The sequence below is a fragment of the Eretmochelys imbricata genome, chromosome 6, assembly GCF_965152235.1.
Source record: "Eretmochelys imbricata isolate rEreImb1 chromosome 6, rEreImb1.hap1, whole genome shotgun sequence".
NCBI lineage: Eukaryota > Metazoa > Chordata > Testudines > Cheloniidae > Eretmochelys > Eretmochelys imbricata.
In genome coordinates, this window is record NC_135577.1 from 10,520,809 (window position 1) to 10,545,667 (window position 24,859).

Genomic DNA, 24,859 nt, shown 5'->3' on the forward strand with positions numbered 1-24,859 from the left:
GGCTTTATTTGTCAGGAGTGGATTTCCAGCAGTAGTTCTTCCTGATACAGTTAAGCCCAACAGCTCAATTGAGGAATGCCATTTGGGGACTCTGTGGAAATGATCAGGGACCCACAGATTTGAGATTAGGGAGGGAGAAGGCCTTTAATCTTCATCGGATAGGCAGAGGTTTCCAGATACTATCAAAGAACCTGGCTATTCATGCAGGAACCTTTTGCTATCTTGAAGTGTTTTGCTGATTGGATAGAGCCTAGCATGCTCCTATGCCTGGTTACACAGTGGGCCTGCTGGGTGTGCTGGGCATGCTTGAAGCTCTAGTTGCTGCTTAGGCAGGTTTCATACCCAGAAAACTTTCCTTTACCATTTGATGGAATAGATCAAGTGGGGAGGGCTGGGCGGCGCCCTTATTTTCCATCTCTTTCATTACCATCAGCCTCCATCTTCCCCAAAGTGCAAGCTCTGCCTGTTTCACAGCCAGGCCCTTGCCCCCTTGAGGTTATGTAGATGCCCTACTTGCAAGCTCTCACAGACTCATCAATAGTTGCCCTTCACGGATAGTTTCCAAAGTCAATTTGTCTTGTCGCTCCTCACACACTACCAGATAACAAGGAACTGACCACTGCTAGCAGTTATGCCTCATTAGCAAGCAGGCCTTCCCCTTTGCTACCACAGCTTAGAACAGAGCGAGGATCCACTCATGTACCTTCTGGAGACCTCTCTTGGCAACTCAGCCCTCAGGTTAATTCTTTGATTTTCTGGCTCTTCAAGACGTAGGCGATTCTGCTGCAAATCTTTCTTTTGGATGGAATAATGGGAAAGGAAGATACCAAAGGAGATAACACCTCCCCCTAGGAAAATGAAACAAAAACCACACAAGCCTGGAGGGGTGGCTTATTAGATTTTTTTTAATTCCTCATTTTAAAATGGCTAATCATAATAAAAAATAAAAGTGCGGCTCTGTGGAGGCCACAAGAGAGATATTGCCATAGAGAAAGAGTCAAGTAGTGCCTGGAGATTAGGTTGGATTTCTGCTTGGTTTGCTTTAGATTTTCATGGGGTTTTGGTGTGGATGTCTAAAAATTTTTTGGCATATGACATGAAAATATTGCTTTTTGGGGTTTGGTTTGGTTTCCTCTTTTTTTATTCTTCCCCAGTTTGGAAATAAAAAACAATCATGTGACAGTGAGAAACCGTAACGGAACCATCAAAAATAAGAAATGTAAAAACATCAGAGAGAAGAATGGCTAAAATTGTCTGTGGGCGAGGGATTAGGTACAGGTCAAATCTCTATACAGGGGAACACAGCCCTCAAGCCCCCCAGTGCTCTTCTGAGCCCCAATGATATGTCTCTAGCACTGTGCAAGCTCATCTGTTTGTTGTGGAAGGGGTAGAGTCAGGAAACAGAAGAAACCCAACAGTCCATTCTCCCCACTTTCCTGGGAGTCAGTTTCATGACACATCCCATCCCATCCCATCTGAATACTGGAGGCTGTAAAAATGGGAAACTGAGTCCTTAATTAAACCCACCCATACAAGGGAGACATGGATTTGCTCACCCCACCCAGCTAAAGGGGAGGTCACGCCTAACCACTGCACGATGGGGGTGGGAGGGCTGCCTTCCAGCTCTCCCCCCTTGCTTTGCTTCCCCAGGATAGGAAATCTGCCCAGGAACCAGAGAAGCCAGAGAGGGGGAGATGAGACACAAAAGGCAGCCCGGGCCCAGGACCCTAGCATGGTTGCTAGAGGAAGGACAGGCCCCAGAAGCACTGAGCAATGGTCAAGCCTGGGATCACATGAGCAAGGACCTGGTGTTTGTCCCTAACTATAAAATACTTTCCCATCCCTCCCACACTGGCAATTCCACAGGTGCCTCCTTTCGAATTAACCAGGCACCAGTGGTAGAAACCCCCCGTCCCCCACCCCCTGGCCATATATAATCTATACACACACTCACACATCCCCATGTCGTCCTTCCTGGGGCTGGGTGTCCTAAGAGGGCACGTGGGGCCTGGGCCCTTGTGGGGTGATTCTTCCCTCTCTGGTAGATATATAATTTCTTTTATATTTATATTTATATATAGATATTTATATATACACACACCTGGTAACTCAGAAGAGGGGAAAAAATAGAATCCGTAACAATCATAAAAAAAATTATCCTTGTTTTAAAAACGATCCGTTCCTACCGCACGAGGCGAGTGATTGCACAAGGTCCACGAGTGTCTGGCCCATTGGTGGTGGCGCAACTGCAGGCTGCGCCTCCCCCCACCAGCTGGGGGTGCTGCCGGGACAGTCCTCCCCCCTTTCTTTCAGCAGCGTGTGCTACATTTGCAGTCTCTCAGCTGGTTGGGAGGAGGAGGGGGACCCAGGCTGCATTGCAGCTGTGATGATTTAGGGGGTGCCCAAGGCTTCATCCCAAATCCCAGGGGTCATATTTTAAAAGGTCACTGTCCTCTCAGCTATTTCCCCCTGCAGCTGGAGGATTCTAGAAAATGTCCATGCATGTGACAGAGCAGGGGTGCCTTGCTCCTGAGTATGCCCCCTGCCCACCAGGGCCCAGGCGTTCTGGTATCAGCCAGGGAGTAGGCGACAGTGGGGAGAGAGCTTCGCCCCTCATACAGAGATCTCATAAGTGGTCCCGCCCACTCCAGAGACCTTCTTGACTCCTCCTCGAGTTGGGCTGCTGAGAGGTGGCTGGCCAGGAGAGGGGGAGGCCGGGCCCAGACTCTTGGGCTGCCCATTGGACTTGCTGTAGGCGGTTCTCATCTGCACCTCGTCTCTGGGGAAGGAAGGACACAAGGGCGTCAGGAAGTGACCACACACCACAGGGCTGGGATCGGTGGAACTTTCAACCACACAGCACGCCACGCTCAATGGCAGGGGAAATGGAGAGGGGATCCACACATACAGATTGGGAGCAAAAGGAGGATTTGAGGTGTGTCCAACACCCAAGGACAGACTGTGGGAAGGGGAGAGTGGGTATGTACCAGGGAAGGGGCAAGGAGCCAGGAGTACACCAAACCAGGAAGGTGGACAGAGCCCAACCCACCCTTCTGGGAAAGAGATTCCCCACTGCACTAAGATGAAAGATACTGGGAGGAAGTATCGCATACTGGGAGGAAGCCCTGAATTCCCCCAGGAAAGAGGGCTAGAATCCACATTGTCCCCCTGATCAAAGGATGGGAGATACCCACACAGCCCGTGCACTCCCCAGGGAGGGGTCGCACACGTAGGCAGGGACACACACAGCCCGTGCACTCCCCAGGGAGGGGTCGCACACGTAGGCACCGACACACACAGCCCGTGCACTCCCCAGGGAGGGGTCGCACACGTAGGCACGGACACACACACAGCCCGTGCACTCCCCAGGGAGGGGTCGCACACGTAGGCACGGACACACACAGCCCGTGCACTCCCCAGGGAGGGGTCGCACACGTAGGCACGGACACACACAGCCCGTGCACTCCCCAGGGAGGGGTGGGACACGTAGGCACAGACACACACACAGCCCGTGCACTCCCCAGGGAGGGGTGGGACACGTAGGCACAGACACACACACAGCCCGTGCACTCCCCAGGGAGGGGTGGGACACGTAGGCACCGACACACACAGCCCGTGCACTCCCCAGGGAGGGGTGGGACACGTAGGCACGGACACACACACAGCCCGTGCACTCCCCAGGGAGGGGTGGGACACGTAGGCACCGACACACACAGCCCGTGCACTCCCCAGGGAGGGGTCGCACACGTAGGCACGGACACACACACAGCCCGTGCACTCCCCAGGGAGGGGTGGGACACGTAGGCACGGACACACACAGCCCGTGCACTCCCCAGGGAGGGGTCGCACACGTAGGCACGGACACACACAGCCCGTGCACTCCCCAGGGAGGGGTCGCACACGTAGGCACCGACACACACAGCCCGTGCACTCTCCAGGGAGGGGTGCGACACGTAGGCACCGACACACACACAGCCCGTGCACTCCCCAGGGAGGGGTGGGACACGTAGGCACGGACACACACAGCCCGTGCACTCCCCAGGGAGGGGTCGCACACGTAGGCACAGACACACACACAGCCCGTGCACTCCCCAGGGAGGGGTGGGACACGTAGGCACGGACACACACAGCCCGTGCACTCCCCAGGGAGGGGTAGGACACGTAGGCACGGACACACACACAGCCCGTGCACTCCCCAGGGAGGGGTCGCACACGTAGGCACGGACACACACACAGCCCGTGCACTCCCCAGGGAGGGGTCGCACACGTAGGCACGGACACACACACAGCCCGTGCACTCCCCAGGGAGGGGTCGCACACGTAGGCACGGACACACACACAGCCCGTGCACTCCCCAGGGAGGGGTCGCACACGTAGGCACGGACACACACACAGCCCGTGCACTCCCCAGGGAGGGGTCGCACACGTAGGCACGGACACACACAGCCCGTGCACTCCCCAGGGAGGGGTGGGACACGTAGGCACGGACACACACACAGCCCGTGCACTCCCCAGGGAGGGGTCGCACACGTAGGCAGGCACACACACACAGCCCGTGCACTCCCCAGGGAGGGGTCGCACGCATAGGCACGGACACACACAGCCCGTGCACTCCCCAGGGAGGGGTTGGGCAGACACCTACACCCTCGCTTTCTCTTTGGGCACAGGAAGGAGAGGGAGAACTCGCCCCACACTCCTCAGAAGGTCTCATACCCCTACACTGCACTGAGGTGGGAGAGGTAACTCACAGGCACAGGGCACTTCCTAGAGAGGGGGAGAGGCAGAGCAGGGCATGGAAGGGGAATGGCTCTGGGGTGGGGAGAGGGTTTGTCTCACACCATGCTCTCTGGTGCATGTGTTGAAGGGAAGAGGGGGAAGGGCCAGAGGAGGGCAGGCAGGACTCCTTGTGGATCACCCCCAGCCTCTCCCTCCTGCATGCTGTTGGCTCCGAGCGCCTCCGTGGGCATGGCGGTGGGGTGCTCATTCAAGCAGCTTGTCCCCCGCCGAGTCAAAGAACATTTGAAGCACGCAGCAGGCAGAGTTGGTACTTACTTTGGCGCCAGCAATGGCTGCAAAGCCACCTCCTCTGTCTCCGGGATGCTGGCCTGAGGCGACTGTTTTTGGCTGCTGTAAGACACGACTTTGCCCAGCTGTGGGGCAGTGGGTGGGTCGGGTGAGCGTACCCGGAGTGGCTCCGGTTTGCCGAAGCGGGGTGGCACCGGGCGGGTCAGCGGGTTCTTGCCCAGCGGCGAGCGCTTCGAATCGTCCGAGGAGGAGCTGGTGCGTGGGGCATTGCTGGAGCCTGGTGTTGACTGTATGCCTGAGTCTACCAGCCCCGTGTCCTCCTCCCTAGCCAGGGGCGGTGGGGTAGGTGACTGCTGCAGCAGCTTCTCCCGCTCCTGCATGGAGGCCACAATGTGGCGAGAGAGATTGTCATAGCGCATGGGTGAGGCCTCGCAGGGGGGTGGGTGCTTGGGCGAGCCAGCACCAGGGAAGCGGCTGTGCAGGTCGGCCTCACGCTGCTGGGTGATGCGGGCCGAAAGGAAGGGCGAGGTGTAGCCCATGGGGGCCTCCGGCTCTGGCCCAGCCTGCACTGACTCGAAATCAGGGCTTTCAGAAGGGGTGAGCAGGCTGTCATAGGATAAGCTGCCATTGCGCGTCTGATTCACCAGACTCTTGTAGGAGGTGGAGGTGGTGCCCTCTGAGCGGATCGACTGAAGCTGGCCCAGCTCAAAGCCTGTGCCCTGGGCCGACTTGAGGCTAGAGGAGCGCGAGCCGCTCGACAGCGGGTCAAAGTGGAAGCTCTTGCCGAAGGTGGGAGAGCGGAAGATCTCAGGCTCCAGGCTCGGCTCCGACCGGTAGCTGGGGTTCCGGCTGCTCTCGACGATGGAGGTGGGCTCCTTCAGGCTGTCCCCTCGGCTCAGCTGCAGGGCACAGGGGATGCACGGTATAGTCAGAGACCCCCATACCTAATGCCCACAAAACTAGAGACCCACTCCAGCCCGTCCTGACCACTCCAGTCCTGTCCTGGGGGCTGGAACAAGGCACCTCTAGAGACAGCCCAACCCCTACCCCATTTCCCAGGGTTCCACCCTGCAGACTCCACTCTGGCATCCCCAGAGACAGGGCAGAGGAACTCAAAGTATGGTCTCCTCTAAAAGAGTCCGGAGCTCCCTTACAGCCCAGCCCCCATGTTCCCCCCAGCTCTGCCCTGTAGGGTTTGCATAGGGCATCCCTGGAGGCAGGGCAGGGGACGCACCCCAAGAGATAAGGCGGGAGAACTCAGAACCCCACCCTGCACTGCCCTGCGACATCAGCTTCAGGAGCTGGGGTAACATCCCCTTCAGAAGGGCCCTGGCCCCTGTCCCAGCACTGCTCTCTGAGGACAACCCTGAGTCCTGTGGGAGCCAGGAACCTGTCCCCTTATAACACTACATCCCAATGGCAATGATTGGGTGGGTGGCCTGGGGCAGGACCCAACTGACACGTTTTGAGACACTCAGTCCTTGCATATCCCCCTTCCACTGCCTCCAGCTGCCCACAGGCAGCTCCTAAAAGGGTCACTCCCCACCTGCAGCCTGGGCCAGCCCCCAGGGCCTTCCATGAGCAGTATTACCTTGGCACTGGTGGAGTGCGGCATGGCGGCTGAGGTGCTGCTGCTGCTGTAGCCAGGGCGGTACTTGTACATGGTCGGAGTTGGAGGACTGTCCCTGCCTAGCAAGCTGCTGTCTGTGGGGGGAGAGAGAGAGACACACACACACTCACATACAGCATTCGCTGCCTCGCCGCAGTGTCCTCGCCCCGCAGTTGACAGACACCACAGTCATCATGCTGATCTGTGAGAACCGTCTCCGAGCCTGGGAGAGGGGGTTGGGATGCCAAGGAGGGGGAGGAGCTGGGTTAGATGGGCTAAAGGGCAGCACTGGGAATGGGATGAAATGGAACAAGAGGGCCATTTCCCAACACTGAGATCAGGCAGGCAGCTTCCAGCCCTGAGTGCAGCCTGGCCAGCACTGGGTTATGGGTCCTCGGCTCCATTCTGCTGAGCAAGGGGTCCTGTGACTGGTGGAGAAACCCCACACTGGGCTTTGCAATACTCAAGGGGCTCCACTGCTTGGGGGATTTCTAACCATGCTGGAGATACGCTGCGGGGAGACAGTCCTGCCCTGGTGCCCAGGGGACGGGCTTTGTGGATCGTCTCAACACTGCTCCAACACAAGAGCCTTTCCTGTTCTGAGCACAGGCAGAAGCCTGCAGCTCTCCTCTTCCTGATGAGGGAGGATGGGGAGGCATGCTGGGTATTTTGGGAGCTCTGTCCAACTGGCATTACAGATGTCACAGCTTGCCCTCACCTCCTGCCTCAAGGCCAAGCATCTTGCTGTCACCTTCCAGGCTCTGCCCCGCCCAGATCTTATCCACCTCTCCCATACTCGTCTCCTGCCGATCCAGCTCCGCCCCCACTAACCCTGGAACTGCCTCCACTCTAGCCCCATTCTGTCCAAATGCTGCCTCTTCCACCACGCCCTGTAGTTCTGCCTATGGAGCCTCGCTACATTGCAGTATGGACCCATCCTGTGTGGGGAGTATGAACAGCTGAGTCCAGGCAGCTGGGAAACAGCTTGGGATGAGGACAGTGTCTTCATCTGCAATGATCCATTGTGTGTTCTAACCGGTAGCTCACGCTTCCTCTCCCCACAGATAAGAGCTCAACACCATCTCTCAGAGGCAGGCAAACACTTGGAGAAACTGCAGCACAGAGAGGGGAAGCCATTCACTCAAGGTGTCACTAAGTGAGTCAGTCAGAGCCCAGAGCTCTGGACTCCCAGGAAGGTAGTCTAGTCACCAGACCATGCCTCCTCTCCATACACATTCCCTTGGATTCCCTCTCCCAGTGGGGACAGAGCTGGCAGGTCAGGAGCCAGCAATAAAACCTACACGAGGGAAATTAGCACTAACATCTGCACTCCCACCTACACAACAGGACAGGCAACACCATTGTGACATCAGGCTACAGACAAGATTCAGGCCCCCTCTAGATCCCTGCTTCCCACACACGAGGGTAGCAGCACAAACCATTCTAACTCACTGGTCCAGAGAGCCACTGCAGCAACCTTCCCAACCAGGGATCAGTGCAATCTAGGCAACGCAGTCACTAGCTCCGCTTTGCCCTTCACTAGGCTGTCTGCCACACAAACTAAGCCCTGCAAATGGTCCAAGAGACATTCCTAAAACTGCCCAGCTGCTCCTATGCACAGCTCTGCTGATGCACTTTGCTTCTGCTCAGCAGCCCCTGCTGCTATTCCAGCTCTGGGATCTGCCGATGCACCTCGATCCTGGTCTGCACCCATGGGCTCCCTTCCCTGCGATGGGTGGGGCACAACTGCTCGTCAGCCTGGCATGCCTTCCTTACCCTCATTGGTGGCCAGGGTTAAGTGCGTCCTCAGACCTGTGTAGCGGCTGAGGTCTGGCTTGGGGGGGGGTGGTGGCTCAGCGTCGGCAGACTGGCTCTCCATCACCTCCAGGCTTCCTTTGGACTGCAGAGACAAAGGACAGAGGAGCAATCAGAAGGGTGGGGCAGGACGCAAGCTCCTCCTCGCTGGGCTCAGCAGAGTGAGGTGGTGTTAAAGGGGCCTTGCTGCCTCCTGGCACTGACAAGGCATCCCAGAAACATGGCCACGTGTGGCTCGGATGCTGGGTGGGAAGGGAAGAGGTGCCTCAGAGCTACCCGGGAGGAGAGAGAGATGGAGGGTGTGAGCCTCATGCAGCAGTTGCCGCCACAAGGAAGGAACAAGACTTCAGTTGCGGGGCAGGCTGGATGCACACAGTGAAACCACACAGAGGGGAAAAAAGGGAGCACGTGAAAGGCTCACTCAGTTCCTACTCATGGCTGCACACTGCACGCCCTGGGCTCTCTCTGCTTAAGATGCTCCCTTCCTCACCTTTGTTCTCTTCAGTTCAGCCTGGATACCATTGTCCATTATCTTGACAGTGACCTGTCCATCCGACACCTCAGGCCGCAGGAAGGGTGGCTTCACCAACACAGTCTGCTCTGCCTTTGGTCGTCCAAGGTATCTAGTGAAGCATAGGGGAGAGGTAAGCACTGGACTCAACACGAGAGTGGTTGAGCTGGGCCAGTGCCCAGGGAAGAAAGGAGAGCAGCAGAATACAGACCCTGGACTTCAGAAAAGCAGACTTTGACTCCCTCAGGGAACTGATGGGCAGGATCCCCTGGGAGAATAACATGAGAGGCAAAGGAGTCCAGGAGAGCTAGCTGTATTTTAAAGAATCCTTATTGAGGTTACAGGGACAAACCATCCCGATGTGTAGAAAGAATAGTAAATATGGCAGGTGACCAGCTTGGCTTAACAGTGAAATCCTTGCTGATCTTAAACACAAAAAAGAAGCTTACAAGAAGTGGAAGATTGGACAAATGACCAGGGAAGAGTATAAAGATATTGCTCGGGCATGCAGGAGTGAAATCAGGAAGGCCAAATCACACCTGGAGTTGCAGCTAGCAAGAGATGTTAAGAGTAACAAGAAGGATTTCTTCAGGTATGTTAGCAACAAGAAGAAAGTCAAGGAAAGTGTGGGCCCCTTACTGAATGAGGGAGGCAACCTAGTGAGAGAGGATGTGGAAAAAGCTAATGTACTCAATGCTTTTTTTGCTTCTGTCTTCACGAACAAGGTCAGCTCCCAGATTACTGCACTGGGCAGCACAGCATGGGGAGAAGGTGACCAGCCCTCTGTGGAGAAAGAAGCGGTTCGGGACTATTTAGAAAAGCTGGACGAGCACAAGTCCATGGGGCCGGATGTGCTGCATCCAAGAGTGCTAAAGGAGTTGGCGGCTGTGATTGCAGAGCCATTGGCCATTATCTTTGAAAACTCATGGCGATCGGGGGAAGTCCCAGACGACTGGAAAAAGGCTAATGTAGTGCCCATTCTTTAAAAAAGGGGAAGGAGGAGGATCCTGGGAACTATAGGCCAGTCAGCCTCACCTCAGTCCCTGGAAAAATCATGGAGCAGGTCCTTAAGGAATCAATTCTGAAGCACTGAGAGGAGAGGAAAGTGATCAGGAACAGTCAGCATGGATTCACCAAGGGCAAGTCATGCCTGACTAATCTAATTGCCTTCTATGACGAGATAACTGGCTCTGGGGATGAGGGGAAAGCGGTGGACGTGTTGTTCCTTGACTTGAGCAAAGCTTTTGACACGGTCTCCCACAGTATTCTTGCCAGCAAGTTAAAGAAGTATGGATTGGATGAATGGACTATAAGGTGGATAGAAAGTTGGCTAGATTGTCGGGCTCAACGGGTAGTGATCAATGGCTCCATGTCTAGTTGGCAGCCAGTATCAAGTGGAGTGCCCCAAGGGTCAGTCCTCGGGCCGGTTTTGTTCAATATCTTCATAAATGATCTGGAGGATGGCGTGGATTGCACTCTCAGCAAGTTTGCAGATGACACTAAACTGGGAGGAGAGGTAGATATGCTGGACGGTAGGGATAGGATACAGAGGGCCCTAGACAAATTAGAGGATTGGGCCAAAAGAAATCTGATGAGGTTCAACAAGGACGAGTGCAGAGTCCTGCTCTTAGGATGGAAGAATCCCATGCACCGCTACAGACTAGGGACCGAATGGCTAGGCAGCAGTTCTGCAGAAAAGGACCTAGGGGTTACAGTGGACGAGAAGCTGGATATGAGTCAACAGTGTGCCCTTGTTGACAAGAAGGCCAATGGCATTTTAGGATGTATAAGTAGGGGCATTGCCAACAGATCGAGGGACGTGATTGTTCCCCTCTATTTGACATTGGTGAGGCCTCATCTGGAGTACTGTGTCCAGTTTTGGGCCCCACACTACAAGAAAAATTGGAAAGAGTCCAGCGGAGGGCAACAAAAATCATTAGAGGACTGGAACACATGACTTATGAGGAGAGGCTGAGGGAACTGGGATTGTTTAGTCTGTGGAAGAGAAGAATGAGGGGGGATTTGATAGCTGCTTTCAACTACCTGAAAGGGGGTTCCAAAGAAGATGGATCTAGACTGTTTTCAGTGGTAGCAGATGACAGAACAAGGAGTAATGGTCTCAAGTTGCAGTGGGGAAGGTTTAGGTTGGATATTAGGAAAAACTTTTTCACTACAAGGGTGGTGAAACACTGGAATGTGTTACCTCGGGAGGTGGTGGGATCTCCTTCCTTAGAAGTTTTTAAGGTCAGGCTTGACAAAGCCCTGGCTGGGATGATTTAGTTGGGGATCGGTCCTGCTTTGAGCAGGGGGTTGGACTAGATGACCTCCTGAGGTCCCTTCCAACCCTGATATTCTATGATTCTATGCATGCAGACTGCTCCTGCCTGCCTGGCACCCTACAGGAAGGAGCTGCATGCCCCAGAGGGAACTCTACGGGGGGTGGGAGGGTTGAGAAGAGCCATGCGCTCTATGATGCTAAGCCCTGAATGATGGTGCTTTTAGCCATGCAGTTCCCCAATCACTAAGCAATTCTACAGCGGACATCTAAGTCTCTCACAAAGCCAGCAGGCTCCCCTGAATGCAGCTCCCCCAGGTGAGTGCCTCAATAAGCAGGATGCTGGTGGCCACGCTGAACACCGAGGGCAGGTCTGGATTTAAAGCAGAGGATCAGGGACCTGCCGTAGCGAAGCAGACACTCACATGAGGACATCTACTTCCCAGAACAGCTAAGCAGGCCCGGGACCAAGGAGCTGGCTCAGATCTCCCTGTGCAGATGGGACAGACTTACCTGGGGGCTGGGGAACTGCAGAGAACACGGCTGACGTTCTTACAGCAGCCATTGGTGAAGGGGTTCACGCCACCCCGGAATTTACCCGTAACCTGTGAGACACAGAGAACCATTCAGGGGAGCCAGTATAGAGATGCAGGGAGGGGAGGCCAGCCACTGCTCTCCCACCACCCTCCAAACACCTGTAGCCTGCAGAGTGCATACCTGTTCATTGGTAGTGCGTCCCCTGGCTACCAGCACCACATGGAATCCCGTAAGGCCAGCTACAGGAATGAAGAACAAACCAGCCACGCACATCACAGCCATGCTGCCAGCAGAGTCAAGGGACCAACCACAGTGCTGTTCTCATATACACTCCCTGCTCCAAGCCCCACTGCTCCTCCTGCCCCGACTGGGAATGCTTTTCTCCTGGCACCCCCATGCAACTGGGAGACATCCCTTCCCCAGCCTGCAATGCTCATCTCCCGGCACCCCCATGCCCATGGGAGACACCCCCTCGCCTGGTCTGGGCTGCTGTTTCAGGCAGGATTTCACTGCACCGTGGGGATGGGAGGAGGATACGTGACGGCCATGCGGATCCCAGAGAGCTCTTCCACCTGGTAGAGGACATAGAGCAGGCCAAAGCCGAAGACGCCCATGATGTGCACGGTAAGCGAGAGCAGGAAGAGGAAGAAGTAACGGTAGTTGCGCCGCCCAATGCAGTTGTTCACCCAGGGGCAGTGATGGTCAAACTCCTGCCAGTTACAAGGGAAGGTGAGAAAACAGTCAGAGGCTTCCGTTCAACAGCACAGGGCTACAGGCTCTAGCCAAGCTGTACCATGGGGCAAGCAGAACACAGGCTTCCCTGCCCTGCAGGGAGAGCGGAGCACAGGACTGCCCTGCCACCCCACTGCACAGCTCCTCCCCGCACAGGGAGAGTGGAGCACAGGACTGCCCTGCTACCCCACCGCACAGCTCCTCCCCCCACAGGGACAGCGGAGCACAGGACTGCCCTGCCACCCCACCGCACAGCTCCTCCCCCCACAGGGACAGCAGAGCACAGGACTGCCCTGCCACCCCACCGCACAGCTCCTCCCCCCACAGGGAGAGCGGAGCACAGGATTGCTATTCCACCCCACCCCTTTCCATGGCTCCTCACCCTCCAGGAAGAGCACAGAGCAGGACCATCTACCTGGGATCAGAGCGTAGGACCCTCACTGTCTGAGCTTCTCACCCTCGGGAGATCAGAGCACAAGACTCTCCCACCCACCTGCCACAGGGAAGCAGAGCACAATATGCCCTTGTCCTCTAGGGGTCTTCACCCCATAAGCCATAGGGCAAATAGAGTACAGCACAGACAGATGCACCCTCCATGTCCTGCAGCCAAGCACAGCACAGGACGACCACTGGCATGAAGAGCTGTGCAATACACAGGGTGCTGCGGGTGCAGTAGCTCAGATCACTGCAGTCCAGCCTGTACCCTGCCCTGCCGGCGGTTCCTTACCTCCACACAGTTGTCACAGACGCTGCAGTGGGAGCAGCGCGGGGGCCGGTAGAAGCGGCACGTCGCACACCATTTCATGCGCACCTGGATGCCCTTGATCTCCACTGTCTTGTAGAGTGGGGCTCTGAAGTCATCCTCCTTGTCCTCATCTTCCTCGGCTAAGGGAGAGGAAATACCCAGCAGAGCAATAAGTCAGAGCACTGGGAAGTCACAGAGCAAACCCGGCTGCTACCTGCCCCCAAAAGTTGGGAGAGCTTCTGAGAACCCCAGTCTTTGCTGTCCCGATGCTGTTGCGCTGGACACCTAAGCCACCCCGTAACAGGAAAATCCCCAAATCTGCATTCTGAGCAGGCATGGGGGCCGTCTAGAGGGCCCCAAATATTGAACCATCTATCGGGAGGTTCTCCTAGGCCTGGGTCTCTCAGATGTCTGCTGCCCATGGGAGGTTCAGGGACCTGATCCAGGAATACAGGATTTCTATCTGTTTTGGCCATTGGTCCATCTGATCCAGAATGCTGGCTCCTACAGCGACCAATACCAGAGATGACAGAAAAAGGAAAACTCTCAAAATGCATGTCCCAGCACAATACCACATGACCAGGGCAAAGAGGTTCTTTCCTCAGCCCTGTGGTCAGCCTTATGCCCTGAAGCTGGAGATCTGGGGTATCAGCCCGGTCCCGTCATCAGGAGAGCATGGAAAGAGTTGGCTCCTGACAAGACACTTCCTGGGCTGCACTGAGGCGGGAACAGCTCTCACCTCGTGGGAATATACCCGGGTCCATGAAGGTGGCCATGCTGAAGTTGGCCAGCACAAAGAGGAAGACAACAGCATTGTAGATGGGGATGATCGGGGAGATGTACAGGCTGAGCCCCGGGCACCTGCACACAGACACAAGAGATGAGACAATGCAAAACCACCTCGACTCATGACTTAATTGGACTCTAGATAGGACGTCCCCAGCCCTTCCCACCAGCACCTCCCCAATTTAGTCTAATAACTGCATTCTGCAACCCCAAGAGAAGCCCTTCAGACTCATCTATCCAAGGAGGGACTCCGGGCAATGCTGTTTGGAGCTGAGAACTGGAAAGGGGTGAGGAAAGAGTCCTGCCCTCAACCCTGTGTCTGAAGGCAGCAAGAGTAGTGTTTAATATCCTTTCCCCAGCTGCTGCTCCTTGCTGCAGAGCTCAGTACAGCAGCAGTTGGGCAGAGGACAGAGTGAGGGGATGGACGTGCTGGGCACTGGACAAACCGTCCCTGCTGTGCTTTGCAGTGTCCCAAAATGGAAGTCCACATTCTACCCCCGATAGGTGGGTCATATTTCCCACTGGGCAAACACTGGAGCAGGGGATTCACACTCCCCAGGGGAGCTTAGGAACCATATTGCACAGGAGTCAAACAATTCCCAACACACAGCCATTAACTCTTCTCTCCCACAACAGGCCACTCCCCTTGGTTCTCTCCAGAAGAGCCAGCGAGGACAACAGTGCACTTGGAAACTCGCCTGCAGCCTTCTCAGCAGGGCTGGGGTATGCCAAATAGATAAGCAGCACTAGGAGACTAGTGTACACAGAACTGATTGGGTCCCTCTTCTGGGACAGAAGGGGCACTTGGGCCCTCCAGCAGAAACAATGCCCAACAGGACTGGCCAGTCTTCTGGGCCACAGGTCCCCTGGCTAGATCCTAACCTTGTTCCACTGGGCACCAGCTCTTGCTTGAGTTGGCTGGTATAGAAACTCATGCCCATAACCTCTCCCTACTCTCCTGAGAGTAGCTGGCTTTGAAATGCAGCACATACTCTCCATACTCTGAACAGCAGTTGCTGGGCATGGGGAACCCAGAGAGTCCAGGAAGGGAAGTGATTAGCAGTGGGCACATACGGGAAACATTCTGCTGGGCCCCTCTGACCAGCTTGGAAAATCCACTGGAAGGGGAGAGTGAAAAACAGTCCTCCCCTTCCACTCCATCACAAATGTCCCCTCCAAATTCAGCCATGTTGGAGGATGAGATGGTCATCCCCCAGCATGCAAATGATGGTTCCATCTTGCAGTGTGGGACCTCACCATGCCCTGAGTCTGTACTCAGGGAAGGATGGCCCAGCGGTTTGGGCTCCAGCCTAAGACTTAGGAGAGGTGGGTTCAATTCCCTGCTCTGCTACAGACTCGCTGTGTAACCTTGTGAAAGTTATATGGCCTCTCTGTACCTTAGTTCCTCATCTGTACAATGGGGATAATAGCACTGCCCTGCCTGAGACACTACAGGAATAGGGCCCACAAAAGTACCTAAGACAGATGGAGCCCTGGACAAACCAAAAGCAGGACTGACTCAACTTATTAAGGCAAACTAGACAGCGAGGGAAAGAAACAGGACAAGCCAGTGTGACCAACAGCTCCACACACAGAGAGCTTGCAAGAAAAAAACATGTCCTCGCCACCACATGTGCAGGGAGACCAGGTTACAGGGGGGAAAGCAGCTACTTAGCAGAAAGAACCCAAGGAGAATGTCCAAGTGAAAAAGACAGCCGTATGTCTGAATACTGGGACAGTCAGTTAAAGTTCCCAAACAGCCCTAACTCTGCCTTGTGCCTATTGTACTGGGATGTGGGGGATCAAAGAAGTTAATTGTCTGCTCCCCAGTGTCCTCAGGGGGACAAAGGAAAGTCACGAACATCTAGGCTGTACAGGAGGAAAAAGGTCTCTAGCTGTAGCAAGGAGGATGGAATCAGAGTGGACATCTGGGAAGGGCCCACCTTTTTCTTCTCTGATTATACAGCACCCAGCACAATGGTGCTCTGGTCCATGGCTGGGGCTACTAGGTGCTACCAAAATACTCCTAATAAATAATGTACAGTGCTTAGTTCATTCGTGCTCTTGTCCCTGACCAGGGCCCTTATGTGCTACTGTAATACAAATAATAAAATCTAGCTCGGTCATGGATGGTGGGTCTGAGATCCACAATGATTAATACTCTGCTATTGCTAAGTCTGGTTGATTGGAGGTCAAAATAGGGCAGATAGTGATAAGGGAGTTCCAACCTTATTTACAGAATCCCCACCACGATACCCAGACCCACTGGAATAAACCAAACCCCATACAGCAAAGGGCTCCTACAAACCTTGAGGTGCATCTCAGTGCTGCAGGCCAGGATGTAGGTGGACTGGCAGAGCTGATGAGGGTGGGGCAGGACTGAAAGAGCAGGAGCCAGACTGAGGTGCACTGGCAAAGCAGAAGGCATGACTGGAAAAGCAGGAGTCACTACAGAGTAGGATTGCGTACTGCGGAGCAAGTGATGTTACCGGTGTGACATCCCTTAGAAACATGCCACCACCCACTCTCCAGCTCCGGAAAACTCATATGGTGTGGGAGGGCGAGATGTGCCACGGGGGAGACAGGGCTCAGGTGCCCCTCATTCTATATAGAGCTCCCCCAGGGATAGCTCAGTGGTTTGAGCATTGGCCTGCTAAACCCAGGGTTGTGAGTTCAATCCCTGAGGGGGCCATTTAGGGATCTGGGGCAAAAATTGGGGATTGATCCTGCTTTGAGCAGGGGGTTGGACTAGATGACCTCCTGAGGTCCCTTCCAAGCCTGATATTTTATGATTCTATGATTCACCCCCACACACTGCTGGGTGTTTGGCTGGCTGGCTAACAGCTCCTCCAGAATCACAGGAGGGTTTGGAGGGATGCTGAGAGTGTGTCAGAAATGGTACACACTGGTAGGGGAATCACCGTTCCTCCTCCCTTGGAGGAGCTTGGGCTCAGGAGACAGTGGGCTTCCCCCTTGAAGGCGCCGGTGTAATACCCTAATCTGCTTTGCGGCTGGGAGTTTAATCCCACAGATCTAGGGCAGCATCTGTCCCTCTCCCCCCCAACTCAGAGCAGTCTGCAATACACACAGAGTGATTTAGGCAGCAGGAGCACAGAGACAGATGAGAGCGCATGGCCGGCTGCACAGGATGACATATGGCATGACTGGGGTAATCCATGGCAGCCTCAGAGTCTGGGGCAGCAGTTGTGGGGCACACACTAGATTGGGCAGTGATGGCCTGCCCCACTGCTCATTGTTCCACTTCCAGCCCCTCCTCCGCTGCCAAACACTATCATTTAAAATTCCCTTTAAGGGACAGCTAGGACAGAAAAGCCCACTTTAAACCATCCTCTCACATGCAGGTTGGTGGGAGCACAGACAATCTCCAGTGGAGGGCAGGAGTGGGGCAGCAGCAGCCGCCGCACATGCTATACAAATCCTGGCTCTGGGCCTGTTAACCAAAACCAAAGTATGAGATGGCACAGGGGGAAGAGAATGTTCAAATGCCAACATCTACAGACTAGGCCTAGCAAGAGGCAAGCAGTCCAGTGATGCCGGGGGGAAAAGACTAGGTGGCAGGCTGGGGGAAAGAGGGGGGGACTCAGGGAACTGGACACAGTCTGTCTGCTCTAGGGCATCAGTTCCAATCCAGTCTAAGCTTCAGGGGACTCTCTGGCACAAAATCGTCACAGATGGGGTTGTGGAGGAGCGATTCCAATCCAGCCCCAGACCAACAGGGGGAGTGAAGGGGATATTGGGCTGTGGAGCTTATCTCCTCCAGAGCAGCAGTTTCAATCCCACCTCAGGTTCATATCCCACTTTTGTTTCCCATCATGCTGCTGAAGCAGTGATGCAGTCAGAACCATCACGGCCATTTGTACTGCTTGTGCAAAGGGAACTGGGGAGGGCCTTGGTACATTTCTCAATGGACATATGTTCCCATCCCAAAGTCACCAGCATTTATTTAATCCTCCCCATTAGTAGTCTCAGCAGAGAGACTATAGCTGGACTGGCCACAGACTGAAGAGTCTCTCATCACCCCAGGGCTAGAGTTAGACACTGCTGGGGGAAGCAGGCCCTGCTGCTGCCTATGCTGTCCCTGCATACCCACTCTGTTAGTGGTGCCTGTTCTGGGAGTACCTGGCAGGGCAGGGAGCTGCCAGCAGGTAGAGTGTGGCCTGGATGGACTGGAAGGAAGAAGAGCCATGTGCAGAGAGGCAAGAGAGAGGTAAACAGTATGTCCCTGTCCTGGAAGCCAAGGGAGGAGCTGCTGCACACACCTGCCCTGGCATGCAGCTTTAAGCAGTGGGAGAGAGATGAAAGAAGGGCAGGGAGGCAGAGGAAGATAAGGGTGTGGGGAGAAAGGAGAGATGGCTAGAGAGCAGGCAGGCGCTTGTGGCCCCACCCAGCTGGAGAGGCGTTGGGACAGGCTTGCTCATTTCCCATCTGATAATTAACCCAATTAATTCCCCTCACTCTCTCCTGGCAGGCCATGGGAAGGGAGCCTGCATCCAGGTCAGTGTCCCTCCCCATATACTCTGCCACCAAACAGGCTCTCACTTTCACACACCCCCAGGTTGGCCTGGGTGGGGAAAATGGCGACTACCACTGACTGAACAGGCAGAAGCCTTCCAGCCCTTTGCCTCTGAAAAGGTGAGAGGCTCCAAAGCTGCTATAGCTGAAGTGGGACACCCACTGAGAAGGAGAACCAGACAGCAACTTTGGCTAGTGCAACTGCAATGCATGGGGAGGGACTAGGGGTTGAGTGCACAGGACTGTGGGTCAGGACCTACGTTCCCTCAAAGCAGCGCAGACCTGCCGGGGCTGCAAGAGGCGCCCCTCCCCCAGCCCCAACACGGACATGCCCCAGACTTCCCGCAGCTGGGGGAGAGGAGCCCCTCTCTTGGCCCAGGCCTGCCGAAGCTGCTGCAGCTAAGGAGAGGTGCCTCTCCCCCTGCCCTGAGCTGCTGCAGCAAGAGAGGGCTGGGGGGAGTCCTCTCTCTCCCCACCACAGCCCCAGGGCAGCCTGCACCCCCAAACTGCTCATCCACAGCCCCACCCCAGAGTCCACACCCCAAACCCCTCATCCCCAGCCCAACCCCAGAGCCCACGCTCCAAACCCCTCATCCCCGGCCCCATCCCAGAGCCCACGCCTCCTCTACCCCAACCCTCTGCCCCAGGCCTGAGCCCCCCCCCCCGAACCCCCTCCCCCACCAGAGCCCTCATCGCCCCCCACCCCAACATGCTGCCCCAGCTCTGAGCCCCCTCCCACACCGTGAACTCCACATCCCCGGCCCTACCACATGAATTTTGTTATGTGCACCAATATGAAGGTGATGGGTCACACATCAGCTCCATATTGGTGCACGTAACAAAATTAATTCTGCACATGGACAAAAAAAATTAGAGGGAACACTGGTCAGGACTCCTGGGCAGCTGGAGTTGTAAACAAAAGGAAGTGCTGGAACAGAACACACAACAATGGGAAGTGCGGGGGGGGGGGGGGAGCCAGAAGTAAGATGGGGCAGAGGAGGACTTGGGGGGAAGCATGGGGAGACTCCCCCAAGAGCATGTCCCATCCTACCCCATAACCTGTGCTCAGCTCCTTCTCCTCACAAGGGTATGCGCTATCTGGGTGGCCCTGCTACCTGGCTCCCAACATTGCTGAGCTCCCAGCAGCTCCAGTCCCTTCAGCTCCCTTGCCTGGTCCTAGCTCCAGCATCCCTGGCTCCCTCACTGCTGACCCACCGCCAAGCAACCCCCATCCAGGCACAGCACCTGCTGGCTCAAAGGATGCTCTGCAACCCAGGAGAGAAAGGAGCTGCCTGGACCAGGATTAGCAGAAGTACTGGAACGCCATTCCAGCTCCTAAAAAAGGTGCTGAAACAGTGTACTGGAGCATTCTGGCATGGCTTGAGCCCTGCTCCTGGGTGCTGTCCCACACTCTGCCACAGACCTGCTAAGTGATCTTTGGCAAATCACTTTCCTTCTGGGTTTCCCCGTCAGTCTCACACACAGGGAGGTGGGGGCAGGGAGAAGGCTAAATCCACTAATACTCTCAAAGTTCTTGGTGGCAGAGGTGCTACAGATGGCATTTTCTGCTCCAACAAGCCCCTCTTGCAATGAGCCATAACCTAGGTTCCTTTCTACCTGAACAGCCGTTAGCCACAGAAAGCTAAGTACTGCCCATCATGCACAAGTCAGAGACTGGGAACGATGTACTATGCAGGCTGTGTGAAGTGAAACTGAGGCAGCCTGGAGTGTCACGACCCCGCCCCTAGCAGGTTCATTCCATGCCTGACTAGCAGCATCAGGCTTGGTTTGCGTGTGACTGTGCCGCGAGCGCCCAAGCAGCCTTACACCATCACTGACTCTACCCAGGTTTTAGTAATATTATACTAGTACCAGAAAGGAACCAAAAGCGTGTGGGGTAGAAGGGGTGGCTTTCAATCCTTTCCATTCCTGGCAGGGGGATTCCCTACATAGTGATTCAGAATGGCACACGAAGCTGCACTCCAGAAGCCAGCCAGGCGGCACCCTGCATGGGAAAAGCCTTGCAAGGAGCAGGTAGACAAGGAGCAACACAACCACACTTTTGAAGGACACCCTTCCTGGGGTGGCTAAAAATCCTCTTCTGCCACAGCTCAGATCACATCAACCCTCAAATCCTCCCTAACTCCCCCCTCACTGTCTTTCCCTTCAAAGCTCTGCACTGCTCAGCCCCTGCCCAAGCCACCTTCCTTCCTCACTGCTTCCAAGCTGCCCCTTATGCTTGGAGCTATTTCCTGGGCACCTAATCACCACCCCTTTTGTTTGGACAAATTCCTCCTTAAACCTTGCATCTTTCAGTGTCAATCCACTCTCAAAAGCGACCTTCATCTCATTGGCACCCTGGGCATCTGGCCATTCTTCCTCCTCTCCTATGCTATACCTAGAACCGCCTCCTCTCTCCCTTGCAATGCCAACAAAGCAAGTAACCAGTCTTCCAGCAGGCAGATGTACTGTTCCTGAGTGGAATGAATGGCAGAACCCCACACTGAGCATTCCAGTACAGAGGGGAAATTCGAACCCAAGCAAGGAGGAAAGTGGACTCCCTCCCCTGGACATTTCAGGAGGAAAGAGTCAAGTTTCTAAGAGACAGTGATGAACACTCAAGAACGAGCTGGGTGAGAAAACAAAAGCAGCCTGACTTCAGCCTCAGTAGCGATCCCAGTGCATCAGAATCAATGACAGTTCTGACGGAACAAGTCTCCAACTGCAAAGGGAGCAGAGGGATTAACTCCAGCAGTTACTCTGATTGGGGTCTGGAGTGCCCATAACAAGCACTTTAGTGGGGAATCTTTTTATTCCATTCCAAAATAGTTTTAGGTGTTCAGAGCCTCCATAACACATTCTTCTCCATGTAGTTCATAGAAAACTAAAGTGATTGCATAGCACCAGCTCCCCAGTCTCCCCTATCTGTCCTGGGGAAAGTCTATACGCACCCATATCAGGTCTAGTTATAGCCCACCAGGAAGGCAAGCTGCCAAACCAAGACCATTTGGTACACAGTGAACTTTATACCCAGAACGGCAGGCCAGGGATTCAAAGCCATTGCAGTCTGGGATTTCAGAGCAGGAGTTTAGGATCTGAGCCAAAGCTCAGAGATACCCAGATTCCACAAGGAAAAAAAAAAATCCTCTTCCAGATCTGTAGTATCCACACTCCAGGGGACTAGTGTTCCTGACTCCAGCCACAGCAAGACCTGTAATTCCAGCTCCCAAGCACAACAGCAGCCACAGCACAGCACACTAGTGACACAAGTCACACCTCCAGGTCACCCACGGGCAGTGGAAGCCATGCTCAGGGCACTAATGGCAGCATTCACATGCTCAGCCTTTATGTTGTGGAACCTACACACCAGTGTGCTAGTACCAGGATTCACATTACCAGCCTCTAAGTGCTCTGGGTGTGTGGAATCCACTCTTCCAGGAAATGTGAAGCCTGACACTAGTGCACTTTGATGTGTAGTTCCTACCAGCTAATTGTTTCAGCCTTCACTCTCCAAGCAAAGAAAGATTCGCATACCAGGTACTAGTGCCAGGATTCCCACACTCAGCTTCCCAGCACAGTGAGATTTCCTCAAGGGCAACAGTGCCAGGATCCACCCTCCAAGCACCAGAGATAAGGAAGTTCTAGGCAGGTACCATTTGCTCCTCGCAGAGCAGAGGCCCAGGCTGATGCTGGAAGGAAGCCTCATTATTTGAAGACAGACAGGGCAATGCATTCCTGCCTTTCATGCTCCTAGGTAGACTGGACTTCCCACATTGAATCACAACATGCCAAGGGAGAGGCAGCAAGGACAGTGAATGTTTCCATGCTCCTTTAGCCTACACCAAACCACGGGAGGTGGGGCTCTCCACATAGCAGCCTCAGTGACCATCGGAATCCCAGGGAACTGACGTTTGCTCTTATGTTTAGAGAGAAATCAACTGATTTCCAGAGGAGCTGTTGAGGCTTGTCTTTCTACTGTAGATAACAACAGAGCGCTTGGAAACTCAATAGTTCCAGCCCACCAGGCAAACTGAGTCATACCTTGGGAGCTAAGGCATAGATGGTTTCTCTGCTAGTCACACTGGGAGAAGCCAGTTACTCAATAGACCGTGCTTTTTAATGCAGCCTGATCTTCCTCTCTCCCCAGAGACAGCAGTTACAGCACAGGCTCAATCCCACCCCCAAAACCCCCTCCTCTTCCTCTTCTAGTGGCTATTTCACTTCCTCCTGGGAGACAATTACTCCACAGGAAACAACCCCCCACGTTTGACTCCGGTGCTGCATTCTGATCTTTCCCTCTGTATGGTTAAGAGCAGATGCTGCTGGCATTATCACATTCACCAGGCTGAACTGTGATGGCGCTGAACTGTGATATCCTGGCCTTTCCAGTTTCTCTCTATACTCTCATTGCAAATAACCCTCCAGCTCCATGTGATTGGTTGCATTTTGTCATGACTGCAAGGGGTGCAATCCAGCTAGGACTCTCTGCTCAGATTCCCTGTGACAGGCCCACTGGAAGGCCTGATATCACAGCCCACCCCAATTCCAACCCAAGTCCAGGCAAATCTGATCACTGTGTCCCTACTCCACACTTCCTGCTTTACTTTCACTATTGCCCACCCACCCCCATGGGGCAGGAGTAAGCTCCCATTTCCTCCTCTGAAAAGGGAAGTTAGGTTTCCATGGCCCATTCATTCCTTGGATTCTCAGCTGAGACTGACAAATGGAAAAATCAATGTCAGCAGTTTTTGTGATATGGACTCATGTGACTGTCAGAGACTGAGCCTTCTCAGTAATCACGAAAGCTCAAAGAAATCAAGAGAGATCAGTGTGACCATAAATCTCAGCACCTTCAAAACAAAATAAAAGATCCACTATAAAACAACCCAGAATAATGCCACCAAAATGCCTCCAATAAACCAAGTGAAAAGAAGAGATGTGCATGTTCACTTTAACAAACATGTAAGGAACTCAAGTATCATAGGAATAGGTTCATTGTAAAGAAAGAGACAACAAGAACATGGGCTGATAGCCACCCCTGCAACCCACATACTCTTCAACTCATTTCAAATAGGAACCAAATAGCTGTGAGCAGATGAATTTCCATCACTACTGATCTGGTACAGGTTTGGCTGGGGCCCCAAAGGCAGGAGAGAGAATCCATACCCTAGTCACCATCCCCCTGACTGAAATGGAGCTGCAGCCATCAGTGCAAAAGACTATATTCCATTTCATATCTCCTGAGATAGTGCTTTTCAAGGTACCTGACTTTCCAATGCTTTCAAACTACAAGTACTATACAGCAAGCTGAAAATTCAAACCCATCCTTGCATTTGGATGGTGCCTTTCTGTCTGCAGAATGCCCATAAGGAAAAGGATTGGGGTGACTGAAGGAGGACGGGGAATGAGGGGTTAGCAGCCACTGGCTGCTTTTTTTGGTACAGACTAAAACAGAGGTGGCCAAACTACAGCCCGTGGGCCACATTCGGCCCACAGGACCATCCTGCCTGGCCCTTGAGCTCCCAGCCAGGGAGGTTAGCCCCCAGCCCCTCCCCTCCCATCCCCCCTCCTCTGCAGCCTCAGCTCTGAGCAATGGGGCTGTGAGCTCCTGCCGGGCAGTGTGGCAGGCTCTGTCTGGGCAGCGCTGCTGCAAGTCCTGCTGCTCTGAGCAGCCTGGTAAGGGGTGGGGAGGTTGGATAAGGGGCAGGGGGTTCCAGGTGGGGGGGGGCAGTCAGGGGACAGGGATGGGGCAGAGGATGGGGGGGGGGGGTTGGAGAGGTGAACAGATGGGGTTGGATAGGCGTGGGAGTCCCGGGGGGCCTGTCAGGGGGCAGAGGTGTGGACAGGGGTGGGGGCAGTCAGGGGACGGGGGGGTTGGATGGGCGGGTTGGTTAGGGGCGGGGGGTCCCGGGAAGGGATGGTCAGGGGACAAGGAGCAGGTGGGGTTGGACGGGTCGGAGGTTCTGAGGGGGGCAGTCAGGGGGCAGGAAGTGGGAGGGGGCAGATGGGGGGGTTATGCTGTTTTGGGAGGCACAGCCTTCCCTACCCGGCCCTCCACACAGTTTCAGAACCCCGATGTGGCCCTCAGGCCAAAAAGTTTGCTCACCCCTGGACTAAAACATAAGAGATGGCAGCTTGTTTGGGGAAGTGGGAAATTGTGCTGCAACTTAACTGGCTTAATCAGGGAGCTGGAGAGAGGGCAGCTAGGAATTTGGGGAGGAATTTGAGCAAAGGGACAAATAGCAGCTGTACATTAAGAAACCTCTGTGAAAGGTGAGATTATATAGATGG

General features: G+C 54.6%; 1 protein-coding gene across 4 annotated transcripts in view; it reads right to left on the reverse strand.

The window, feature by feature from the left end:
* Positions 1 to 887: 887 nt before the first annotated feature.
* Positions 888 to 24,859, reverse strand: part of ZDHHC5 (zDHHC palmitoyltransferase 5) — a 43,240-nt gene continuing 19,268 nt past the window's right edge. For 3 of the 4 annotated variants that reach the window (XM_077820785.1, XM_077820786.1, XM_077820788.1), the window contains exons 3-12: positions 13,989 to 14,110; positions 13,232 to 13,389; positions 12,310 to 12,482; positions 11,953 to 12,055; positions 11,749 to 11,840; positions 8,940 to 9,072; positions 8,411 to 8,534; positions 6,617 to 6,729; positions 5,053 to 5,924; positions 888 to 2,779 (exon numbers count right to left, since the gene is read on the reverse strand). In XM_077820785.1, the coding sequence (XP_077676911.1) occupies positions 2,614 to 2,779; positions 5,053 to 5,924; positions 6,617 to 6,729; positions 8,411 to 8,534; positions 8,940 to 9,072; positions 11,749 to 11,840; positions 11,953 to 12,055; positions 12,310 to 12,482; positions 13,232 to 13,389; positions 13,989 to 14,110 (2,056 nt within the window). In that variant the 3' untranslated portion in view covers positions 888 to 2,613. The remainder of the gene's footprint in view (positions 2,780 to 5,052; positions 5,925 to 6,616; positions 6,730 to 8,410; positions 8,535 to 8,939; positions 9,073 to 11,748; positions 11,841 to 11,952; positions 12,056 to 12,309; positions 12,483 to 13,231; positions 13,390 to 13,988; positions 14,111 to 24,859) is intronic. The other variant, XM_077820789.1, reaches the window with a different exon arrangement.